Below are 23148 nucleotides of genomic sequence, written 5' to 3'. Positions count from 1 at the left end.
ACCAAGGATTGAACCTGCATTGGGAGTGTGGAGTCTTAACCACTGTACCACTGGGAAAGTCCCCTATCAAATTTTTAAAATACCACGTTTTAATTGACTGTTTAGTTTTTTGGCATTTGGATTGTTGCTATTTATTTACTTTTATGACATGATGTGGAGAAGGCACTGGCACCCCACTGCAGTACTCTTGCCTGCAAAATCCCATGGACAGAGGAGCCTGGTAGGCTACAGTCCATGGGGTTACTAAGAGTCAGACACGACTGATCAACTTCGCTTTCACTTTTCACTTTCATGCATTGGAGAAGGAACTGGCAACCCACTCCAGTGTTCTTGCCTGGAGAATCCCAGGGACGGGGGAGCCTGGTGGCTGCCGTCTATGGGGTTGCACAGAGTTGGCCGCAACCAAAGCGACTTAGCAGCAGCAGCAGCAGCATGACATGATGATGAACTTCAGGAATAAAACTTTTATCTCGTTCTTAAGTGTGACTTAAAAAAAAAAAAAAAGTGTGTCCTCGAATGGAATTACAAGGACAAAAAGGGTGAATATTTTTTTTGGAATTTTTATGAGGCGACCACATTTCCATTGAAGGGTTCCATTTCAAATGTTCATTCCTTGAAAACAAATGTGCTTTGGCTTCCATGGAGATTCCCGTGGCAGCTGAGACGAGACCCTGCCCATAGTGATCTTCATAAATGGCCTGTGCTTCTGGAAGCTTTCATCACCCTTGTGTTCGGTATTATTGTCAGCCTTCATTAGTAGTAGTACTGGTAGTATCAGTACTGGTATTATCAAATGGTACTAAGGTGTGTGACTCGCTGATGCCCCCGCCCACCTGAGGGACATCTGGCATTCCTTTGTTCTTGTATGTTCTCGTGTCTGACTCTGCGACCCCATGGACTGTAGCCCGCCAGGCTCCTCTGTCCATGGGATTTTCCAGGCATGAGTACTGGAGTGGGTTGCTATTTCCTACTCCGTGGGGTCTTCCTGACCCAGGGATTGAACCAGCCTCTCCTGCACTGGCGGGCTGCACTCCACTCAGCCACCTGTCATTCCTTAATAGCATGTGAGGATTTCAGTGTTAGCGCTCCATGGGCCACCCCGCTGTGAGTATATCCTGTCTTGCTACCCAGTGAAGAGTGGCATGTAGATCATGACCAGGTCCTTCCTGTGTGTTTATCTGAGAGTGAAAAGAATGGAGCAACAATAACCTGCTCCATTGTAGCTTTAAAAAAATAGATAAGTGTACCGTTTAATGATACCATTAAGTAGTCATTTTTAATGACACAGAAATGTAATAAGACTTTAAGGAATATATCTATCCAGGAACAATTAGACATTGGTTGCAAAAATATATACAGTATGATTCAATTTTTGAAACCTTTATTTCTTTTGTGAACGTTTTCTCCAATGAGCCTATATAATTTCTATAATAACAAATCTTATTTTAAAATATCTGAGTGTAGTATTTGCATGGGGTAGTTATTTCAAAAACATTACTCTCCTTCTCCCTTGATTCAGATACATTTTCTTCTAAAAGAACTTCACAAGCCCAGCTGTAAATTACTTGAACAAATCTTTAAGAAAATATTCATTCATTTACTCTACAAATTTTTATCAGAACCTTTTGATGTACCAGGCACTATTTATAATGCTTGTGTAAAAAATTAAATGTAGTGATTTTCTTTTTGCTTTCTCCTACTCTTTCTCTTCACTTCCCTGTCTAGTCTGAGGTTTCCTGGATCCCCAACAAACACTACTCTGGGATTTATGGTCTGATGAAGCTTGTCCTCACCAAGACTCTTCCTGCCAACCTGGAGAGGGTCATCGTCCTTGACACAGACATCACCTTTGCAACAGACATTGCCGAGCTCTGGGCTGTGTTCCACAAGTTCAAAGGTAATTATAGCTCTTTTTTGTTTTTCTGACATCTTTGAAGGTATTGACTGACATGACAGGAATAGCAGTTGTATTTTTTTTTTTAATGTGAGGGCAGCTCTTAATGAGGTCATGCTAATGAAATAGACAAGGAATTATAAATGGAGGTGAGCATCAGTTCTACTCTCATTTGATACATGTCAGAGGAAAACTGGGATTGGCTTGGATGTCTTTAATAATTGAAGAGGTAAGATCTGTGTTCATAGGAAGAACCCAATTGAGGGTTGTTGAATTGCTTTGTAAGAGACAGATATCAAATGTGTGTATTTTGTGTGCCCATAATTGAGTGTTGGTTTTCTCATGTGGAGACACGCATTTATTGGTTTTCCCTTTTTATCAAATGTTACTTTGATTGCTGAGAAAGCCTGTGAGATGGTGGTGATGGCTACTCATTATAGAGTGTTTGAAAATGTTTTTATGACTTTTTCTTTCATTAAAAATTTAATGGTTTATCATTTTAAAGAAGTAAATTTGGCTTTCTAAGAGGTTCTTTCTGGTCAGTTTCTTCTTAGTTTTTATTGTTAACTCTTGTCACTGCCCCAAGGTATGTGTGAGTATCAGGTAGGAAATTGTGAGGACAGTCAGTGTTTATAACTGGTGTGGATGCATGAAAGAAGCAGCAGGCACAAACCCTGCTATTATTTTAATACCCCTCTCCCAGGCATCATCCTTTAAATTACGTTATTAGTTTTATATTCTTAATATTAGACAAATACATTGAGAGATAAATCTAGTGGTGAGTTTTGTTTTTTTTATTCTTCTGGCTTCTGCACTCTGGCTTCTGTGTTTAAAATCCCTCCTGCCTCTTCTCTATCGCTCCTTATCCTCTGAAGGTGAAATATTGCTTCGTGATTTTAAATCACAGCATTCTCAAGAATCACAGGTTATTCCAGTTGGTTTCTGTTTCCATTCACTGACAGAAGAGTAAACTCCGCACCCACTCCAGCCTCTGCCTGCTTCCTTCTGGGAGCCTCCCAGCTTTGGGATAATTGAAAAAAGTCCTCCGCACACCATGGGAGTGAAACTACTCTAACCCTTGGACTCTTTTCCTTGTCAGGATCAAAACTTTCCTTACCGTGTCAATAAAGACACTAATAGACTGTTGAAACAGAGTGTGTCTCAGCTTTCTGATCGCTTCTTCATAGAGTATTTGGACCTGTCGTTTTAGTTCACAAATAAAGGAATAGAAGCTTGGCAGGACGCAAGGTTCCACTTGGAGCTGAGACTAGAGTGTGTGTGCACATGGTCTTCCCTGCGCATCTCTTTTCAAGGCCTCCATCACATCTACTTGTTTTTGTTTTTTCCTGATTACAATGCACTCTTTAGGGGCGTTTTTTCTATAGTGATGTGGCATTTTATTCCTCTTTTAGTGCTGACCTTCAGTATTCAGTGATGTACTTATTCAACAGGCACTTGTTGCATCCCTGCTGGGGGTCATCGGCTGTAAGGAGTCATCCACTGGGCCCTGGCTGTATCATAAGAAGTGAAGAGGGGAGGGAGGGTCACCGCCTCCCGTGGAGGGAGAGACCTCCACCTCCAGCTGGGACCATGTCACTGTAGACGTGATGATCATGTCCGTCTTGCAGGATGAGAGTTGTGGTTGTGTGAGGTGGACACTCACATTCCCCTTGGGGAGGAAAGGCTCATTCCTCCAGCTGCTGGGAGACTGCCTACAGGTGGGCTCTGCTCTCGGCCGTCTTTGGGGAATGGTCTCAGGTGAAGAGAGTCACCTTGCCCGGGGCCACGCCCACACCATGGACTGAATGATGCATGTGAAATCTTGCAGGATCCACTGGCATCTGCCTGGCAGCCACGTTTCTCCCTGTGGCGAGTCCTGCTGGCACTCCGCCCCTTTCATAGATGCTGTTCTGAGAATTCTCCCTAAGTTAACCCCCAGCGTGCTCACTCCCATTCCCACATCTACTTCCCAAGAAAGTTAGCCTGCCATATACATTCAGAGCTGCAAGTCTCTCCTGGATGAGTGTAACTCAGCAACATCCCAGGGACGGGTGGTCCCCAAAGGTAACCTGTCGCTGGGAAATCACATCTATTCTGTCCCAGCAAGGACCTGCCACCGCACTAGTGGGGTTCCGTCGCCCATCACAGCCACAGTAATAATCCTGGTGTTAAGCCCGCCCATCCCCATATCCCCGTGGACGGGAAGGTACCCAAGGCTCTTGCTGCTCCCGGAGATGACCCAAGGTTGTGGATTTGGAGGGCTCAGAGACTCAAGGCAGCTCCTGGGGCAGAGCAGAGTATATGGGCCAAGGTCAGGGCCGGGGAAGTTTGACTGCAAGGAGTTCAGTTAATGGGCTGCATTTTATTTGCCCATCCTCTCATTGGTTCATTTCGAGCATTAGTCAGGCCCCCACAGTGCAGAGGAATATATTAGATGCCGTTGTTAGAACAGGGCACCTGCCTTCAAGGCGCTCACAGGCAAGGAATACTGTGTCTGTGTTTACCTATCACCAGTAAAGAAGTATGACAAGCGTCTGAGGTTTTCCCATGCCCACCCTAACTTTTCTGGGAAAATAAGGAAATGAAAAGAAAGTAAGTAAGCTCTTCTCTTTTCCATATGGTGCTCTTTAGTATAGGGTTGTGTGTGTGTTTGTGTGTGTGTGATTATTTTTTCTAAACAGAATGATTAGAAGCCAGGTCATGGAATAGGAGTGAAGTCCCTTAGGACAGACCCATAAATGTGGAACACTGTGACCCAGGAGGGAAGGTTCCCCTCTCATAAAGGTAATCGCAGTTGATATCTTTCACTGTAAACCTTTTGAGTGACACTGATGCCATTTGGCCTTGCTGGGATTTCTCTGGCCTGGAACAGCTAGTTTATCTGGGCTGTAGTGACTAGTGTTCAGTCTCATATAGACTTGACTCCTTAAGCATGCTGTGAAATCCCCCTTACCTAAACTCATTACATGGAGAACTAGTAAAGAGCTTTTTAGTAAGGACTTAGGCCAGCCTCAGTCTCTGCCGTGGTCATCGCCTATGTGGCATTTGTCTGTCTCTGCATCCTCATCAAATCTACTCTAGCTGGCATTGGGGCAGAATCAAAGGCATAAGGAATGTGATTTTCCCCAGATTTGAGAAATAAAACCTCCATCTGCAGAAGACTGGCCCAGCTTGTGAAGTTCCAGGACACCCTCTTTAAAGTAGCTGTGAGCCCTAGGAAGTCTCCGCATGTGTTCATCCTGATCCGGTAGAATAAGCCAGAACTGGAGCCCCTCTGGAGGCTCTGTGACCACAGGCAGGTTACTTGACTCCTCTGGGCTTCAGTGAGCCCAGAACAATGCCAGCAGGGTCCTTGCAGGAAATGCACAGATAGTTTGCATTATTCTTCCCATGTTCCATTTTCTCTAAGGACTCCTGCCAGCAGGTGTGGGGGTAACAACAGATACCATTAGTGGGTGTCCGCTCCAACACCTTGCAACTTTGCCCACAAAACCATGGGACAGCTGTAAAGTGTACAGTAATGTAAAAAAGCCAAATATGAAGAACTTTGGAAGTATTATTTTTGAAAGGACATTTAAGAACTTCTGTGGATATAATCACTTGCCTTGAAGGGGTTTTTGGACCCCCTAGGGCCCTTGTGTGGGACCTTCCCGCATCCCTTCCTCCCTGCTTCCCTGCTCCTCCAACCCCACCTCCCTACCTTCCACATCTATTTGGTCACTCATTCATTAATTCATTATCTTTTGAGCCCTTGGACCTGTCCTTGGCCCTGGGGATAAAATACTAAGTCACACAGACCCAGACCTGCCCCCATGTTGCTAATTCCTATCAGCTGTTTTTTCTGTGTCGGGAGCCAGCCTATCCTGTTTCCCCCTCAGAAGTCTTTAAGTGTCTTGCCAGAGATCCTACAGCCTGCACGAGGCAGTGGTGGGGCCTGGATGGAAGCCAGGCAGATCCCAGACTGACCTCAGAGCCTACTAGATGTTTAACCACTGGATTCTAGATCCAGCTGAACTCACAGTTACATAAAGTGTGGAAAGTACCTTGAAAGGCAGAATTCACGGTGACGTAGAGTCACATTTGAGGGGAAGCAGCCTTGGCCAAGGGGCTTCCCTGATGGTTCAAACAGTAAAGAATCTGCCTGCAATGCAGGAGACCCAGGTTTGATCCCTGGGTCAGGAAGGGCCCCTGGAGAAGGGAATGGCAACCCACCCCAGTAACTCTTGCCTGGAGAATTCATGGACAGAGGAGCCTGGTGGGCTACAGTCCAAAAGGTTGCAAAGAGTCAGACACAACCGAAGCGACTCAGCAGCAGCAGCGGTCTTGGCCAGGGAGGCTTGTGAAGGGAAGAAGTGATGGCAACATGAACCTGGTGGCCCCACGTAGCAGGGATGCAGTATCCAGAGGCTAGAGGTCCCGAGAGACAGTGCAGATACTGAAACACACTGCAGTCTGTTCCTCAGACAGAGCAGGCGGCCCCTGCTTTGGTCATTTGCTCTGATGTCCCCGTGCTGGGATGCTAGTCCCCCAGGTCCCTCCCTGTCTTGCTGCCTGAGCTCCCTTTAAGGTTTTGCTCAAAGTTCAGCTTCTCTCACGATTTCTGCCAACTGGCCCCTTTAATCCTACAACCTGGGGTACCATCCCATTCCTCTCACGCTGTTCTTTCCTGTTTTTTACTGCATCCATCATCTTCTAATCTAGTCCATAATTGCTTATTAAGATTGCTCTGCTCCACCCAGGAAGCCGCAGACCCCCAGATACCAAGGACCTGGCTGGCTTTACCTGATTATTGTGTATCTTTCCAGCTAATACATACGTACCTTGAGGGCAGAGGTCTTTGTCTTCTTCCTGATGCTTTCCCAGCACCTAGAACAATATCTGGCAGGTGCTCCTTAAATAAATGAATAGATAAAACTTGTGATTCCTGGTTTGCAGAGTAGGAAATAAGGCAAGAGAACCACGAAAGGTTTTGTCAATTGCAGCTTTGGGTTTTATCTAAAGGTAACTAAAAACCAGTTGAGAGTTTTAGGTACAGAAAAGGATGCTCAGATTTTCAGATTTGAAAAGGTTCCTTTGGCTGCAGCGTGGGTTGGTTCTATAAGATGAAGCAGGAAACCAGTGCCTTGAAAGAAAGTTTTGGCAGTAGGCGGGAGGTTGTCTACTGCTGTGGTCCAAGCAAGATATGACAGTGGCCTTATTGCAGGATGTTGCCCTTGGGGGCAGCAGGTGATGTCGAAGAGAGACAAAGGCAGGAGTGGAGTGGATGGCCGCAGGTGATGAGTTCCTGTGTTGGGCGTGTGCAGGTGGAATGAATAGGTCTGGATCTTACAAAAGCCTCTGGGCTGGAGGTGTCTTTAGGTGTTTCATTTTTGGAATGAAAACAAAGCTATTTTATTAAAATGTTCCCATTGGATTATGACAGTTTCCTTTTCCGATTTCCAGGTGTAGAATCCAGGGGTGCTGATGCTGTGGCTCCCAGCCCTGAAGGGAGGGTGGCTGGCTGGATCTGCTGTTTATCCAGTGGGAGGTTCATTGAGTGATGGCAGGTGGAGGTCACCACGTCCAAAGGCTGGGTGAAGTGTGATTGGTAGGGTGACATTAGCAAGGACGGGGAGCAGACTTCTTGGGAGAAAGGGTCATGGAGTACACCCTGATTGTGTCAGGAGATCCTGACAGTGCAGCTCACACCCAATGAGTGATGTCAGTTCCTGCCCCTAGTTACCACTGTGTCATCAAGCCAGCCACGTCGTGATTGCCCTGTCTGTGTGGGATGGGACAGGACAGCCACACCCATGCTCCCCAGGGTCCGCTGATGAGGCAAAGGGACCTCTGTCCACTGTGTGAATTTCCTTCATGCACAGGGATACAAGCTCTCTGTGAAGTGAGCTAGAGAGACACTATGAGTCTCCTAGAGAGGAGAAGGAAGGAGAAGTTTCTAGAGTGCTGTGAGGTGTTTCTTCCACCTTGTCCTCATTCAGCTCAAGGGTCCACTCCCGGAGTCATTGGACACAGATGTCCAGGGCCTTTCCTGAGGCTGCCTCCCATCCGCCCTCTCACCGTCTTTCTAACCTTGGCAGTATTCATGTCTCTGGACCTCTGTTTCTTACTGGCAGAGTGGGGATGATGACGTGGCGAGGGTGATGTGAAAGGAGACGTAAGAAGGTCTCAGCACGGTGCCTGATGCAGAGGAGGGACCAGCAGCGTGTCGTTGCTGCTGTTTCTAATGTGTGAGTCATTTTACTGTCATCACAGTAAGCAGCTGTCTGCCTACCTGAAAGAGTCAAGGTGGGAAAATCTTCATCTTAGAGGAGATGGTGTTAGTCCTCTATGAGTAAGAAAATTTCCCCAGATATCCTCCATCAAGATGAGGATGGAGGGGTGGGTACAATATATAGTGGAATATTGCTCAGCCATTAAAAGAAGGAAATAATGCCATATGCAGCAACATGGATAGACCTAGAGATGGTCATCCTGGGTGAAGTAAGTCAGAGAAGGAGAAAGTAAGTCAGAGAAGGGATGTCAAAAATAAGTTTGACATCCCTTATATGTGAAATCTAAAATGAAATGATACACCTGAACTTACAAAACAGAAAAACACTTACGGACGTAGAAAACAAGCTTCTGGTTCCCTGCACATACTGCTGGTTTAAGATGGATAACCAACAAGGATATACTGTAGAGCACATGGAACTCTGTTCAATGTTAAGTGACAGCCTGGATGAGAGGGGAGTTGGGGGAGAATGGATACATGTGTGTGTGGCTGAGTCCCTCTGCTGTTGACCTGAAACTATCACAACATTATTAATCAGCTGTATCCCAATACAAAATAAAACGTTGTTGTTTTTTTTTTAAAAAAAACAAAGCTAAATGAGAGGAAAAAAAATTTTTTTTTAATGAGGATGGGGGCCTGGGAGGAGGGTCATGTAAGAACAAGGGTCAGGATTTTGTCCTGATGGGAGTCACCAGCTGTGTGTCTCAGTGGGGAGGAGTATGAGGTTCTCAGACCTGAGTGGAGGCCCGGCTCGCCCCTGTAATTGACACTTCAGTTTTAATAGGAATAATATTTCAGAAGCAAAATATGTAACTCACCTAGTCCTTTGCAGGGATCTGTTAAATTATCTCAGTTTTTGATGCAGATTTTTTCGCATTTTACAGTTTCTGGAACTGAGATGTGACTTACCAAAGCCCCTTGACTGTTGATCTTTTTCTCCTAGAAAATGTTTTGCTATATCAGTGTCCCCTTAGAATCTAGAAAATATGCCATATTATTTTTATCAGTATTGTTTCTCGAGGTTTTCCTTTTATCTTAGAGTGCTGGAGGGAAGAAGGAGGGTGGGTAGAGTTCTGGGCTAGAGAAGGAAGAACTGAATTGGCAGGCTGATTAGAATCAGTAAGAGAGAAGGATCTTAGGGTCTTGGATCTTAGGGTCCCCTTGAGTACCTTTTATTATGTGACCTCAGGGTCCTGAGACCTTGTGCTGTTGCCGTTTTTGGTAAATACCTTGCTTGAGTCTCACAGTTAGAATGGTTCCATCTCCTGACAGGCCCACGGGACTTTTTTAAAATTTCAGGGAGAGATAATGATAAGTTTAAAGATTAAAACTATAGGGAGTTCCCCTGCCCAAAGGTATTTTCTCGCTCATTCAGACATTCGATAAATGTTTACTGGACACCTATTTGGTACCGGATACACAAGTTATGCAAAGTAAGGCCTGATTCAGTAGAAATTCATGTGACTAACTCATCCTTACTTGAAAAATATCAGACACTTCCGGGGAACATTTTAGGGTTACCTGCCATTAGTGTGAATTACTCACTTCGATTGCTTTTCTAATATTTTTTTGATATCAGCTGCCTTGAGTGAAGGAAATCTTTATCGTGAATGTAGCCCTTGTGGGTGCTTAGATGTGTGGGCTGTCCTAGGTCATTCTGGGGGAATTAGGAGATGAGAGGGTGGGGCAGGATCAAATAAAGGTACTAAAGACCTAGTGGGGGTGACTGTGAGAGAGAGATGCAGACCAAGTAGCAGGAAGAGGCAAGAAGCAAATACTTACTGAATCAGTTTATGAAGGGGCTTCCCTGGCGGTCCAGTGGTTAAGACTTCACCTTCCAAAGCAGGGAGTGCTGGTTTGATCCCTAGTCAGGGGGCTAAGATTGCACATGCCTCGTGACCAAATAATCCAAACATAAAACAGAAGCAATACTGTCACAAATTCAATAAAGACTTTAAAAGTGGTCCACATCAAAAAAAAAAAAAAAAAAACCTTTAAAAAATAAATTTATGGAGTCAGAGACATAGCCCGTCTTGAGAATCACGTGCTCAGGAAAGAAGCCTTTTTGTTCTTGTTCGTTCTATACGTATCTGGGCCAAAGGGGTCTTCCCTGAGGGTTAGCTCTGTTCCAAGTCTGTATTAGTGAAATACCAAATCGGATTAACAGGCATATGCTAGTCAAGCAACTAATGGTCATTTGCAGCTGTATTCTCTGAGCAGTAATTCTGAATTGCAGGGTGGAGGCTTTCAGTATCAGAATTAATTACCTGTAGTGTCTTTGCAAACTGTGCAACTCCAAGGCCCCTCCCGTCTCCTGCCAGCGGTCTGGACCACATCAGTGCCTTGGCCACCATTGCCTTCATGCAAGATTTCTCCACCTCTTGACATTCAGCGTTGGGTAATTTGTCATCATGGGGACTGTCCTGTCATCCCTCGCCTCTACTCACTAGATGCCAGTTGCACTCCCCTTCCCCAATTGTGACCAGCAAACGTATCTCCAGGCATCTGCAAGTGTCCCCTGAGGGACAGACTTTCTCTGTTGGGAACCTCTTCCTTAGTGGTTCCATTACTGATTTTAGAAAAAGGTATAGGAAGTCCAGCGCTGGTGGTGCTGCTTTACCTAGTTTATAATGGCAGTGCCAAAGAAGAAATGAAATCTGAACTTTCTGCCACTTGTTTATTGGTTCATATCTTGGAGACCCCTTACCACGTGCCCTTTATGAATGACTTTCGGAGTCAACCCTATGCTCAAGCTTCTACTGCGTGCGCTTCAGACTTCCTTTCCCCCTTTTTTATGCTCAACACTACCTTCCAAGTTGCTTGATGTGTGAATTTTTTCCTCTCCTAGGGCTACAGATAGTTGAATAGCCACTAGTGAATTTCCTCCTTCAGAAGATGAAGTGGTTGTTGCAAGTACCTAAGTCGTGTCTGACTCTTTGGGACCCCATGACTGCAGCACACCAGGCTCCTCTGTCCTCCACTGCCTCCCAGAGCTTGCTCAAATTCATGTCCATTGAGTCGGTGATGCTATCCAACAATCTTGTCCTCTGCTGCCCGCTTCTTCTGCCTTCAGTCCTTCCCAGCATCAGGGTCTTTTCCAATGAGTTGGCTCTTTGCATCAGGTGGCCGAAGTATTGGAGCTTCAGCATCAGTCCTTCCAATGAATGTTCAGGGTTGATTTCCTCTAGGATTGACTGGTTGTATCTCCTTGCTGTCCAAGAGACTCTCAGGAGTCTTCTCCAGCCCCACGGTTCAAAAGCATCAATTCTTTAGTGCTCAGCCTTCTTTATAATGCCTTCATTCCCTTGTACCTGGAAGGAAACTTGGTACTAAGGGAACGCATGACTGAATTGACCTGACTCAAATGCATTCTTCCATAAATTAGGGTAGGACCCTCTGGAGTTTATGATTTTTCCCTCAGAATCAGAAGACCCAACATGCTGCTCATCTCCATACTTGTGAAGAGAAGAAGTCATGTGACTACTGCAAGGACACATTTTTTCTCCTAAACACGTACACATAGATTATTAGCAGCATCTAATATATGACAAGGACGGACATAGCCTGTCAAGGAAGACAAATGGCTGTTCTCTTCTCCATGCGGTGCACTGGGCTTGTGCATCTGGAGAGTGCAGTGGGCAGATTCGTGTGTGCTAATTCCTTATTGAGATGGATGGAGGGGCTGTTGAAGGGAACACTGTCAGCCAGCATAGGATGGGGTGAAATCACCAGCTTCCCGAGAAGCAGAAGGATATTTTTTTCATTATCCACCATCTCCATTCGACCAGGAAGCTTGGGTTTCTGTTTTCTGGTTTACCTTTTGTTAGGTCTAAGGATAGAGAAGGTGTGGCAATTTGAGGCTTCTCTTCTTTACGGCTTAGATGTCAAAAGATCATATCCCATGATGGCAAAAATGCTTAAAAGATTAAAAAAAGATTTCCCAAATCTACCCAATAATCCATTTTCTGGAACAGGGAGGAGAATGATGTGATACTAGAATATTAAAAAAAATAAAAAAAGAGGCATCTTTTGAAGGATTTTTGGGTGGAAGTGAGAAAGAAGGGAGGGGGGGAGGGTTGGTTGGCAGAGACGGAACTTGCTTTTTTCTTCTTTAAGTGAACTTTAAAAATTTTTGGAACAGTTTATTATTTACAGAAAAATTATGAAGTTGGTACAGAGTCCTCATATACTGTGCACCCAGTGTCCCTTATTATTATTAATATCTTGAATGAGTTTGGTACATTTGGGGGATACCTTGCTTTGATGAGATGCCTGATACAGTCCAGATTCTGCATGCACCTGGATGTTCCATATACATTAGCTCTTTTCATCCTCACAGCAGTCCTGACAGATGGCTAGTCCAATCTGTGTCTTACAAGAGGGAGAACTAATGCTTAAAAAAGTTAAACAACACACCCAAATCATCTACCTGGTAAGTGGGAGAGCCACAGTCTCAGCCTTCAGCCTGTCTTTATCATTTGTGGATTTAGTCCATAGGTTTTTAAGCAGTGCTCCTTGCATTCTCAAAGTCAGTACTGAGCTATAAGGATGGGTAAGATGATACACTGGTCTTCATGAAGGTGAACTCTAGTTGAGAATTCAGAAGGGCAAATAAATACTAAGAAAGGGTTATAGTGAGGGATAAGAGCATGTACCAAGCACAGTGCTGCCATCCTGGGAGGAGAGATTAGCTCTGGGATCTGGGAAAGTCCTCACTCACAACACAAGAAAAATGGGTCTTGTGAGTTGACTGGAGATCTCCACGTGGGAAAAGTGGGACCAGGGAGAACAAAATGGACCAAACTCATGATGTGAAACAGAATGGCATGTTGCCTGAACTTCAGGGCATTCCTACTGCTGGACCTTTTTGTACAAAGAATTGAGTATGGGTGGGTGGAATGGGAAGCTGATGGAAGATTGCCAAGTAGGTGGGAGCTAGATCATGGAAGGTGTGGTGTGGCATGCCACACCAGGGAATTTGGGTTTTTCTAGGAGATGGTGAGCATCCGCTGGCAGTCTCTGAGGCGAAGAGTGACCTGATCAGGCTGGTCAGTCCTCAGGATAGAAAGGTGACTGGGCTACCGTGGGTGGGATGGGCTGGACGGTGCGAAACCAAAAGCAGAGTCCAGTCAGTTGGCCGTGTCAGTAATCCAAGAAACCAATGATCGTTGTCTGAGCTAACGTGGAGGTAGGATGGAACAACATAATCGTTGAAAGATGAGTGTCCCAGTAAGATGTAATGCACGAGAGAAAAATTCATCTCTAGTTTCCCAGTTTAGACGATTAGGTGGGAAACACAAGAGAAAGCATATATTTAGGGTAAAAAAGTAAGTTCAGCTCTCTTAGTTCTGTGATTTTGTGCTGCTACTGGTGGTGGTTAATGTTTATACAACAAATGCTTCCTCATAATGCACTCCATTTGTGCTCCACTGTGATAGACGTTCTGTCTTAGCTGCTCAGCATCCATGCCCCGCTTCCACCAGCATCAGCAGGGTGTCTCTCCTTGTCTTGACTGGTTTTTAGCGTGCGTAACAGTTGGCGATCCTATCCCTGGTTGCAGGGATAAGGGCATGACCCTGTCCTGCCTAGCAGTGGGACTGCAGTCATCTCCCAGGCTCTGGTGACTGGTTCACAGTGGTGGTATGCCTGAAGCTGAATCCATCGAAACTAATGAGGGTAAGCCAAGAACTTTTACCAGAACTTCTGGGAAAGATTTTCTACTACAGTTGCTGTTACTATGAAAAGATAAGACCAGAACTTTTGTTGGTCATTTTGCCACTGTGTCAGGGATCCCCAAGACTACCCCTAGATTCAGTGTTCTATTAGGAGGACTCATGGGAGTCAACATGAGTGGAATTCATGGCTGTGGCTTATTACAACAAAGGACATAAAGCAAAATCAGCAAAAGACAAAGGTGTATGGGGTGGAGTCTAGGGGAAACAAGGCTGAGGCTTCCAGAATCTTCTCCCAATGGAGTCACATGGGGTACACTTGATTCCTCCTGCAGTGTGTGAAATGCTCTCCACTAGGGAAACTCATTAGAAACTCAGCACCCAAGACCTTTATTCAGGGCTGGTCATGTAGACATCTTCTCTTGTTGTTTAGTCATTAAGTCTCTCTGACTCGTTTGTAGCCCGCCTGGTTCCTCTGTCTGTGGGATTTCTCAGGCAAGAATACTGGAGTGGGTTGCCATTTCCTCCAGGGGATCTTCCTGACCTGGGGATCGAACCCATGTCTCCCGCATTGGCAGGCAGATTCTTTACTACTGAGCTACCTGGGAAGCCCCAGGCATCCTCTGGCACATAGCAAAATCCCAGACTCCCAAAAGGAAAGTGGGCATTCATCATAAACTATAATGTTTGCATAAGCAATTTTAAACACATTGGGCCATTTTTACCAGGGAATAATAATAGGAACCTTCCTGGAACGCACGTTCACACATGCCGGCCAAGCAGGTCTTTCTAAGGATGGCAGCCTCAGGCTGGGTGTGTAACCTCTTTCCTACACAGCCACTGGGTCTGAGAGTGAAAGAAAATCTGATATCCTGAGAAGAGAGACAAATTCCATATTACGCTGTGTTGCAGTCTCTAATTCCAGCCAGGCCGGGAGCAAAATATCTTTCTTTTTTTAAATTTCTTAAAGTCAGTTTAAATTCCTGTCACTTGCAGCCTTACGGAGCACACTTTCCAATAGAACCCATTCTAAATACAGTGTTCTCTTTTTATTCCCTTCCCACAAACCCCCATCACCACTTCCTGTCTCAGACAGACGGGGTCCTCCTCCATGACCATAACAGGTAATAGACATTTGCACATTTCTGATACATGAAGAGATTTTTCTTTAGCATTTTAGAGTGCTGTTATGTCTAGATGGCGAAGGTAGATTTTGGAGCCTACTGGCCCACAGATTTGACCTAAATTGAGAGTTTAACATACCTGAATATCTCCTTGATCTTCCCTTTTGCACATTGCTCTGCTCTGAGAAATTGTACGCTGCTCGTGGTAAGGAGTACCTGCAGCTTGAGCTGTGTCCTGCGCTTTCTTCCTTGTTTGGTCTAATTAATTGTGTCATCATTCAAGCAGATGAGGTGTGTGCCTTCCTGGAACATCAATTACAAAATAAGTCAGTGTTTGTCAAAGTGAAAAGGTGGCATGTTGAAAGATAAATTTTCTTTCCGGTCTTGTACAGAAACAAAAGGAAATGAGGGAAGTTGTAGCGTGGCTTTGCTGGCATGCACACATATAGAAAACAGGATCGGAAGGAATCTTAGAGATTGGAACTAGTGCATTGCTTTTTGTTGCAAAGGCGAAGAAGACCCAGAAGGTCTTTCATTTGTGTGATGCAGTTGCAAGAGTACTTAACTTGGATGTGGGTCTGTGTTCTACCGTCACTAGCCTTAGGCAAGTCACTCTCCCTTTCTGATCCAAGGATATCTGTTCGATAAGTATTTGTTGAATGACTGGTGAAGAGATGAATGAGTCTGTAAAATAGGTTTGACTGGGATCTCAGTGCTCCTTTCAGGTCTGCGAATCTTATACAAATTCACACTGGCAGAAGCAGAGCCAGAACAATATAAAGTGTGAGTACCTTTGATATCTTTCTTGCCCTCATGCTCTGCATTTATCTGTTGACTCGGCCTTCAAGGTCTATCCCAGTCTGACCCTGGTTGATGCTAAAAAAATTCGTTCCTATAGTCCCCCCTTATCTGCAAGTGGTTGCCGGAAACTGGATAGGACCAAATGTCATATAGGCTATGTCTTTTCCTACATTACTTTGCCAGCAAAGGTCCGTCTAGTCAAGGCTATGGTTTTTCCAGTGGTCATGTATGGATGTGAGAGTTGGACTATAAAGAAAACTGAGCACCGAAGAACTGATGCTTTTGAACTGAGGTGTTGGAAAAGACTCTTGAGAGTCTGCAAGGAGATCCAACAAGTCCATCCTAAAGGAAATCAGTCCTGAGTGTTCATTGGAAGGACTGATGATGAAGTTGAAACTCCAGTACTTTCGCCACCTGGTGCGAAGAGCTGACTCATTGGATAAGACGCTGATGCTGGGAAAGATTGAGGAGGATTGGGAAAGGAGGAGAAGGGGACAACAGAGAATGAGATGGTTGGATGGCATCACCGACTCAGTGGACATGAGTTTGGGTAAACTCTGGGAGTTGGTGATGGACAGGGAGGCCTGGTGTGCTGCGGTCCATGGGGTCACAAAGTGTCAGACACAACTGAGTGACTGAACTGAACTGAACTGAAACATACCTTGGACTGCAAAGAGATCAAACCAGTCAATCCTGAAGGAAATCAGTCCTGAATATTCATTAGAAGGACTGATGCTGAAGCTGAAACTCTAACACTTCGGCCACCTGATGCAAAGAACTGACTCATTGGAAAAGACCCTGATGCTGGGAAAGGTTGAAGGCAGGAGGAGAAGGGCATGAGATGGTTGGATGGCATCACCCACTCAATGGATGTGAGTTTGACCAAGTTCCGGGAGTTGGCTGATGGACAGGGAATCCTGGTGTGCTGCAGCCCATGGGGTCACAAAGAGTCAAAAACAACTGAGTGGCTGAACTGAACTGATATGTACCTACCTATGATAAAGTTTAATTTATAAATTAGACACAGTAAGAAAGTATCCACATTGTCAACATTGGTACTCTTGACTTTGGGCCATTGTTAAGTAAAACAAGGGTTCCTTGAACATAAGCATCACAATACCTCGACATCCCATCTAATAACCAAGGCAGCTATTAATACTAAGTGACTCATGGGTGGCCTTGTTTTCAGTCACTATGTTGCATCTGACTCTGAAGTCCCATGGACTGCAGCATGCCAGACTTCCCTGTCCTTGCGTATCTCCTGGAGTGTATTCAAACTCAGGTCCATTGAGTCAACGATGCCATCCAACCATCTCATCCTCTTTACTCTCTTCTCCTACCTTCAACCATTCCCAGCATCAGGGTCTTTTCCAATAAATCTGCTCTTTGCATCAGGTAGCCAAAGCATTGGAACTTCAGTGTCAGTCCTTCCAATGAAAGACATTAGAAATAAAATTCAGGACTGATTTCCTTTAGGAATGACTGCTTTGATCTCCTTGCTGTCCAAGGGACTCTCAAGAGTCTTCTCCAGCACCACAGTTTGAAAGCATCAATTCTTTGGCACTCAGCCTTCTTTATGGTCCAACTCTCACATCCATACATCACTACTGGAAAAACCATAGCTTTGACTATCTGGACTTTTGTCAGCAAAGTAATGTCTCTGCTTTTTTATTACACTGTCTAGGTTTGTCAGAGCTTTCCTTCCAAGGAGCAAGCATCTTTTAATTTCATGGCTGCAGTCACCATCCACAGTGATTTTGGAGCCCAAGAAAATAAAATCTACTACTGTTTCCAATTTTTTCCCTTCTATTTGCCATGAAGTGATGGGACCAGATGCCATGATCTCAGTTTCTTTTTTCTGAATGTTGAGTTTTAAGCCAACTTCTTCACTCTCCTCTTTCACCCTGATCAGTAGGCTCTTTAGCTCCTCTTTGCTTTCTGCCATTAGTGTAGTATCATCTGCATATCTGAGGTTGTTGGTATTTCTCCCAGCATCTTGATTCCAGCTTGTGATTCATCCAGCCCAGCATTCTGCATGATGTACTCTGCATATAAGTTAAATAAGCAGGATGACAATATACAGCCTTGTCTTTAGTGAACAAAATTAGCTTTTCAGTTTCTGTGGCTCTTTGCGTTCTACAACATTCTTTTTTTTCCCTTTCTGCTCCTGTGAAGTGGCAGATCACAGATTCCCTGGAGCCACCCCGGGGGCTTGCCCCACCAAGTTCATATCCAGGCGAGAACACACCACGTGAGGTAGAAACAGACACAGAGAACGGGGAGTGATGTCAGGCCCCAGAGTTCCTGGAGGAGTTAGATCTCCCAGGAGTGAGTGGTGACATGTTGGCTCAGCCTAGTGAGAATCTCAGAGCAGAAATCCGGCTTCCAACCCACACTAGGTCCTAGCCTCTGTCTCTGGAGACAGTGTTGGAACCACTACGGTGGGAGGTGGGGTTTTGAAAACTCCTGGAAGCTTTTCATAGCAACACACAGTAGGTGCTCTTCCCCAAATGCTTGTTTCCCTTAGGACTTTAGAGATGCACTGATGGTATATGGCATCACCTCCCCTTCCCCTCCCCCCATATATATGTATATATAGAAAGAGTATATTTATTATGCAATATATACTATATATAGTTTTTGCTTATTTTTTGGTCACACCATGTGGCATGTGGGATCCTAGTTCCCTGAGCAGGGATCAAACCCGTGCCCCTGCATTGGAAGTTCAGTGTCTTAACCACTTTACCTCCAGGGAGGTCCATATTATATATATCATACATGTACACATATGTGTGTGCATGTATGTGTATATTAGTTTCAAGGGAAATATATATTCTTTGTAGAACCATAAGATCAGAATTCCAGACAGGACAGTGTGACTGCAGCATAAAGTATCCCCAGGCATTATAGTAATAGTGAAAGGGCTTCACTTTAGAGGCAGAAACAAGAATTCACCGGACCGTTTCAAGAGTAGACTGTTCTGTCGCAGGCATCATTAAGGTTCAGTATGTGGATCCCCTTGATATGCGTGTATCATGAATAAAACAGTGCCTATCCATAACACACAATGAAGAAAATATAATTCCTCCTGTGTTTCTACTACCTAGAGTTAAATATCATTAACATTTTGGGGTAAAATGTTAGTTACTTGTTATTTATATGTTTTTATTATAGTTATGTTGGCTTCCCTGATAGCTCAGTTGGTAAAGAATCCTCCTGCAATGCAGGAGATCCTAGTTTGATTCCTAGGTCAGGAAGGTCCACTGGAGAAGGCATAGGCTAACCACTTCAGTATTCTTGGGCTTCTCTTGTGGCTCAGCTGGTAAAGAATACACCTGCAATGCAGGAGACGTGGGTTCTGTCCCTGGGTTGGTAAGATCCTCTGGAGAAGGGAAAAGCTACCCATTCCAGTGTTCTGTCCTGGAGAATTGCATGGATTGTGTAGTCTATAGAGTTACAGAGTTGACACAGCTGAGCAACTTGCACTTTCATAGTTATGTTATTTTCTTTCAGGCACTTTTCTGTTTTTCTAATGTATAAACTGGGATCATATTATAGTAATGTTTATATTCTAGCATTTTTTAACTACATGTTGTAACCATTTCCCTACCTTATGCATCGAGTCATTTGTTATGTTTCCTGGTATTCCATGATTATTATTTATCTGTTCAAGCCTTGGATTGTTATTCTGTTTCCAGTTGCTTTGGGTCTTCTAAAAGAGCAAAATGCTATTCCTCTCTTGAACTTTAGAAGACTATAGCCTGAGGCTGCTCACATACAGATGTCTATAGATGCTCTGAGCTCAACAGTGCGATGTCTTGGCTACAGAAAGAGTCAGACAGCCCTGCGTCCAAGTGCCAAGTGGCTATTTGATCCTGGGCTGAGCCAGCTAACCTCCCTCTGTTGTATATTCCTGGTATGAAACTGAGCACTTTTTCCACCAGTTCACAGAGGCTGGCCAGAGTACTGGACCAGATCATCTACCTCTCCGTTCCCTTCACTTCTCCCAAACGCAGTTATTTTTCACACTGGCTGCAGGTTAGAATCATGACTGGGTGTGGGGGTTGCACCTTAAGAAGAATGATGCCCAAGTCTTCCCTTTGCCAGCCAAGCCAGAATGTCTCGTCTGGACCCTCGACATCCATACTTTCCAGGCTCCTTATCTAAGGCTTAAGTGCAGATGGGTCCATGCTCACTGCACAAAGTTACTGACCCAGGATCTGCTGTCAACTGCAACAAAAGAGACTTTGTGTCTTGGCTGTCTTGTCACTGGGGCAGGGTAGCATTTGGGAGAAGTGTTTGGAGACCAGGATTAAAATCCTGGCACTTGTACCTCCCAGGGAAGTATGCCAACCTGTTTACTTTGTGTCGAGAGCTCAAACAGTGATCAAAATCCGATCCGACATCATAAATACCAGAAAAGGTCAGGGTTGGGCTGGTTATGGGATCAGGCGCACACAGCCGCACTGGGGCTGGCCCTGGGTCAGCTCAGACATTCAGTGGGGGGCAGGGGGACTCAGCCAGACCCAGGCACACAGCACCCCCAGCCAAAGAATGAAGGTTCACTTGGCTCTGTTGCTTTTACTGAAGGAGGAGAAATGCCATTCTCTCAGCAGTGGTTCTTCTTGACTCATTAGTGAAGTTGGCATGTGGCTATTTTGTAACTTCTCTGCAAACATTCATAGAAAGAGAAGGGGAGCAGCAGGCAGGAGGTGTGAGTATTTAGTGAGCTCCTGTTCTGTGCTTGTCTTCCCAGGGGTTGACAGGACATTTCCCTTACCCCAGGCCCATGCCCACAGTGCCGCTGAGGGTCCCGAGTCAGTCACATGGCCAGCAAGTGGCAGAGATGGGATTTTGTCCCAGGTCAGCAGAACTCTAAAGCCCGCCTTTTCCCCCCTCAAGGCTACACATCATAATAGTTAGGGGGATTTAATGAGGCTATTTCTAGATAATCAGATCTTGATTGTGACAATGAGAAGGAAATCCCATTGCAGGCTGTTTAAAAGAAGTTTCCATGTACATTTTTAAAGTACAGTGGAGGTAGTGGAACAAAATGATGAGGTCCTTTCCCCCTTGGGGTTCACATGAGGACCCCACTGTCTCCTTTAATAAAAGAGCGTCCCCATCCTCAGGGATGGCAATGGAGGGGGTGTGAAACACAGATACCCATGGACTTGGGGAGCTTGCCTGCTTTTTATTAAAAGAGCTGGTGGGGAAGATGCCCAGTAAAATGCATTACTGGTAGGAAAAAAACTAAGAGCTGGTGGAGTCCATTGCCAGGCTTTGCTTTTCCTTTATAACCAGGTGGAGATATTGGCCCATCAGTACTTTTCATAGCTTATCGACTGTATCCCACAGTAGGAAATACATTTCACATCGCAATCCAAAAAATACATATGTGTGTGTTATACACGACCATACATATATGTATATGTGTGTGTCAGTCACTCAGTCATGTCTGACTCTCTAAGATCCCATGGACTGTATAGCCCACCAGTCTCCTCTGTCCTGGAATTCTCCAGGGAAGACGACTGGAGTGGGTAGCCATTCCCTTCACCAGGGGATCTTCCTGACCCAGGGGTCAGATTCGGGTCTCCTGCATTCAAGCAGGCAGATTCTTTACCGTCTGAGCCACCAGGGAACCCACATATGTATATACAGGCACATTATGTAGATGTGCAACCTAAATTTTTCTTTCATAAAATAGTACTTCACCTTACTGTGTTCAATGAAGTTTATATTTTCTCGTTTATTTAGTGTTTTAATTTTTAAAATGCTTGTTAAATCCACTCAATTATTTTCACAGCCCTGTAGTGTATGGCAAACTCTAGTTGCAAAATATTGGACCGGAAGGTCTCTTAAGGTGCCTTTTAACTCCATGTTAAGCATTCTGAAGTTCAGCAGAGCTGCCTATAATCATAAAGGAGATCATGAACTCATTTTCTAAAATCCATGTGCTGGAAGGGAACATGGGGATCTCATTGAGGCTCCCTCCCTCTTCCCTGGCAGACCTCCACTGAGGTCCTTTAAATGAGCTAACGTGTAGGGGTGTCATGCACAGTGGTGGGCAGGTAGTAGAGGACTCAGTGTATCTCATTTTCCTTTCCTCCCAGGCAGGTGTCATGTTTTATTCATCCCTGTGTTGCTAACAGCTGGTGTAATGCACAGCATTGGGCTCAGTAAATTGATGGGGGAAAATGGAAAAAAAAAAAAAATGTCTCAATTCTCGTCTTTTACTTAGTCTTTGGGGAAAGCTATACAGTCTGCCTTTTATCATGCAGTTCCTTTCTTTTTTTAAACTAGTTTCAGTTTAATTCAGGAACAGGTAATGAATGCTCAGCTACGTGCCAGGTAGTGTTGGGTGTGCAAGATACTAAACAATCCATACAGAAAGGGATTCCTGTATAAACAGAAAAAAGGAGAGAAAAAGCAGAAATAACTGCAAAGTTGTGTGATTGTTGCTTGTACAGACAAGTTACCAAAGTTCTGTGGAGGCACTGAAGATGGAGAGCCAGTTCTGCTCAGGAGAGGTAGGAAAAAGATACAGAGGAGAAGCACTTGAGCTGGGCCTTGAAGTTTCAGTAGGAGTTTGTGAGTCACCAAGTAAAGGGAACTTTTAGGCAAAAGAAACACCTTGGAAAAGACATGGAGGAATAGCCTTGAAAAGGTGGGGGTACCGTGATCATGGGTGTGGCTAAAGCTCGAGGCTCAAGGGGGAAGTGGGTGTACAGGATAGTTGAACATTTGGTCTTTGGACACAAGATTAGGGTCTGAACCCCAAGCTTTCCTCTTTCTGTGGGCATGCGTGATAAGTCGCTTCAGTTGTGTCTGACTCTTTGTGACCCCGTGGACTGTAGCGTGCCAGGCTCCTATGTCCATGGGATTCTCCAGGCAAGAATACTGGAGTGGGTTGCCATGCCCTCCTCCAGGGGATCTTCCCGACCCAGGGATTGAAGCCGAGTCTCACATCTCCTGCATTGGCAGGCAGATTCTTTACCACTAGCGCCACCAGGGAAGCCTTGTAGAAGGATATCTTCCTCCTAATTGCTGGAACGTATGAAAGTTAACATATAAGGCAAAAGGGACCTTGAAGGTGTGATTGAGTTAAGGTTCTTGAGGTAGGAAGATTATCCTGGACTGTATGTGTTGGCCCTAAATGTGTCTGTGATATAATAAAAAATACGTAATTGGTCTTTGTCCCAGATTCCTCACACAAGAGTTTCTAAACTCTTTGGAATTTTCCAAAGGAAAATAGGAGTGTCTTTTATTCTATTAAGGCCAGTCCTGGCCCCTCAATAACTTTGTGATGGGGCTGGTTGCTGGAAAGACCAGGGCATGATTAGAGGTTAGGGAATTTTAGCTGCACCACCTCAAGGCAGAGGAGAG

At 44.9% G+C, this 23148-nt stretch overlaps 1 protein-coding gene across 8 annotated transcripts in view; it reads left to right on the top strand.

Annotated features, from left to right (window-relative positions):
- The window catches only part of LARGE1 (LARGE xylosyl- and glucuronyltransferase 1), a 589892-nt gene that overhangs the window by 346202 nt on the left and 220542 nt on the right, over nucleotides 1-23148 (top strand). For all 8 annotated transcript variants that reach the window (XR_010663630.1, XR_010663631.1, XM_065938554.1 and 5 more), the window contains one exon: nucleotides 1726-1897. Coding sequence is in view for 6 of the 8 variants with exons in the window: in XM_065938554.1 (XP_065794626.1) it covers nucleotides 1726-1897 (172 nt within the window). In the remaining 2 variants the exon portion in view is untranslated. The remainder of the gene's footprint in view (nucleotides 1-1725; nucleotides 1898-23148) is intronic.

The sequence above is a fragment of the Muntiacus reevesi genome, chromosome 1 (genome assembly GCF_963930625.1).
Source record: "Muntiacus reevesi chromosome 1, mMunRee1.1, whole genome shotgun sequence".
Classification (NCBI taxonomy): domain Eukaryota; kingdom Metazoa; phylum Chordata; class Mammalia; order Artiodactyla; family Cervidae; genus Muntiacus; species Muntiacus reevesi.
The sequence above is the reverse complement of the archived record's forward strand: the minus strand, read 5'-3'. Positions and strand labels throughout refer to the sequence as shown.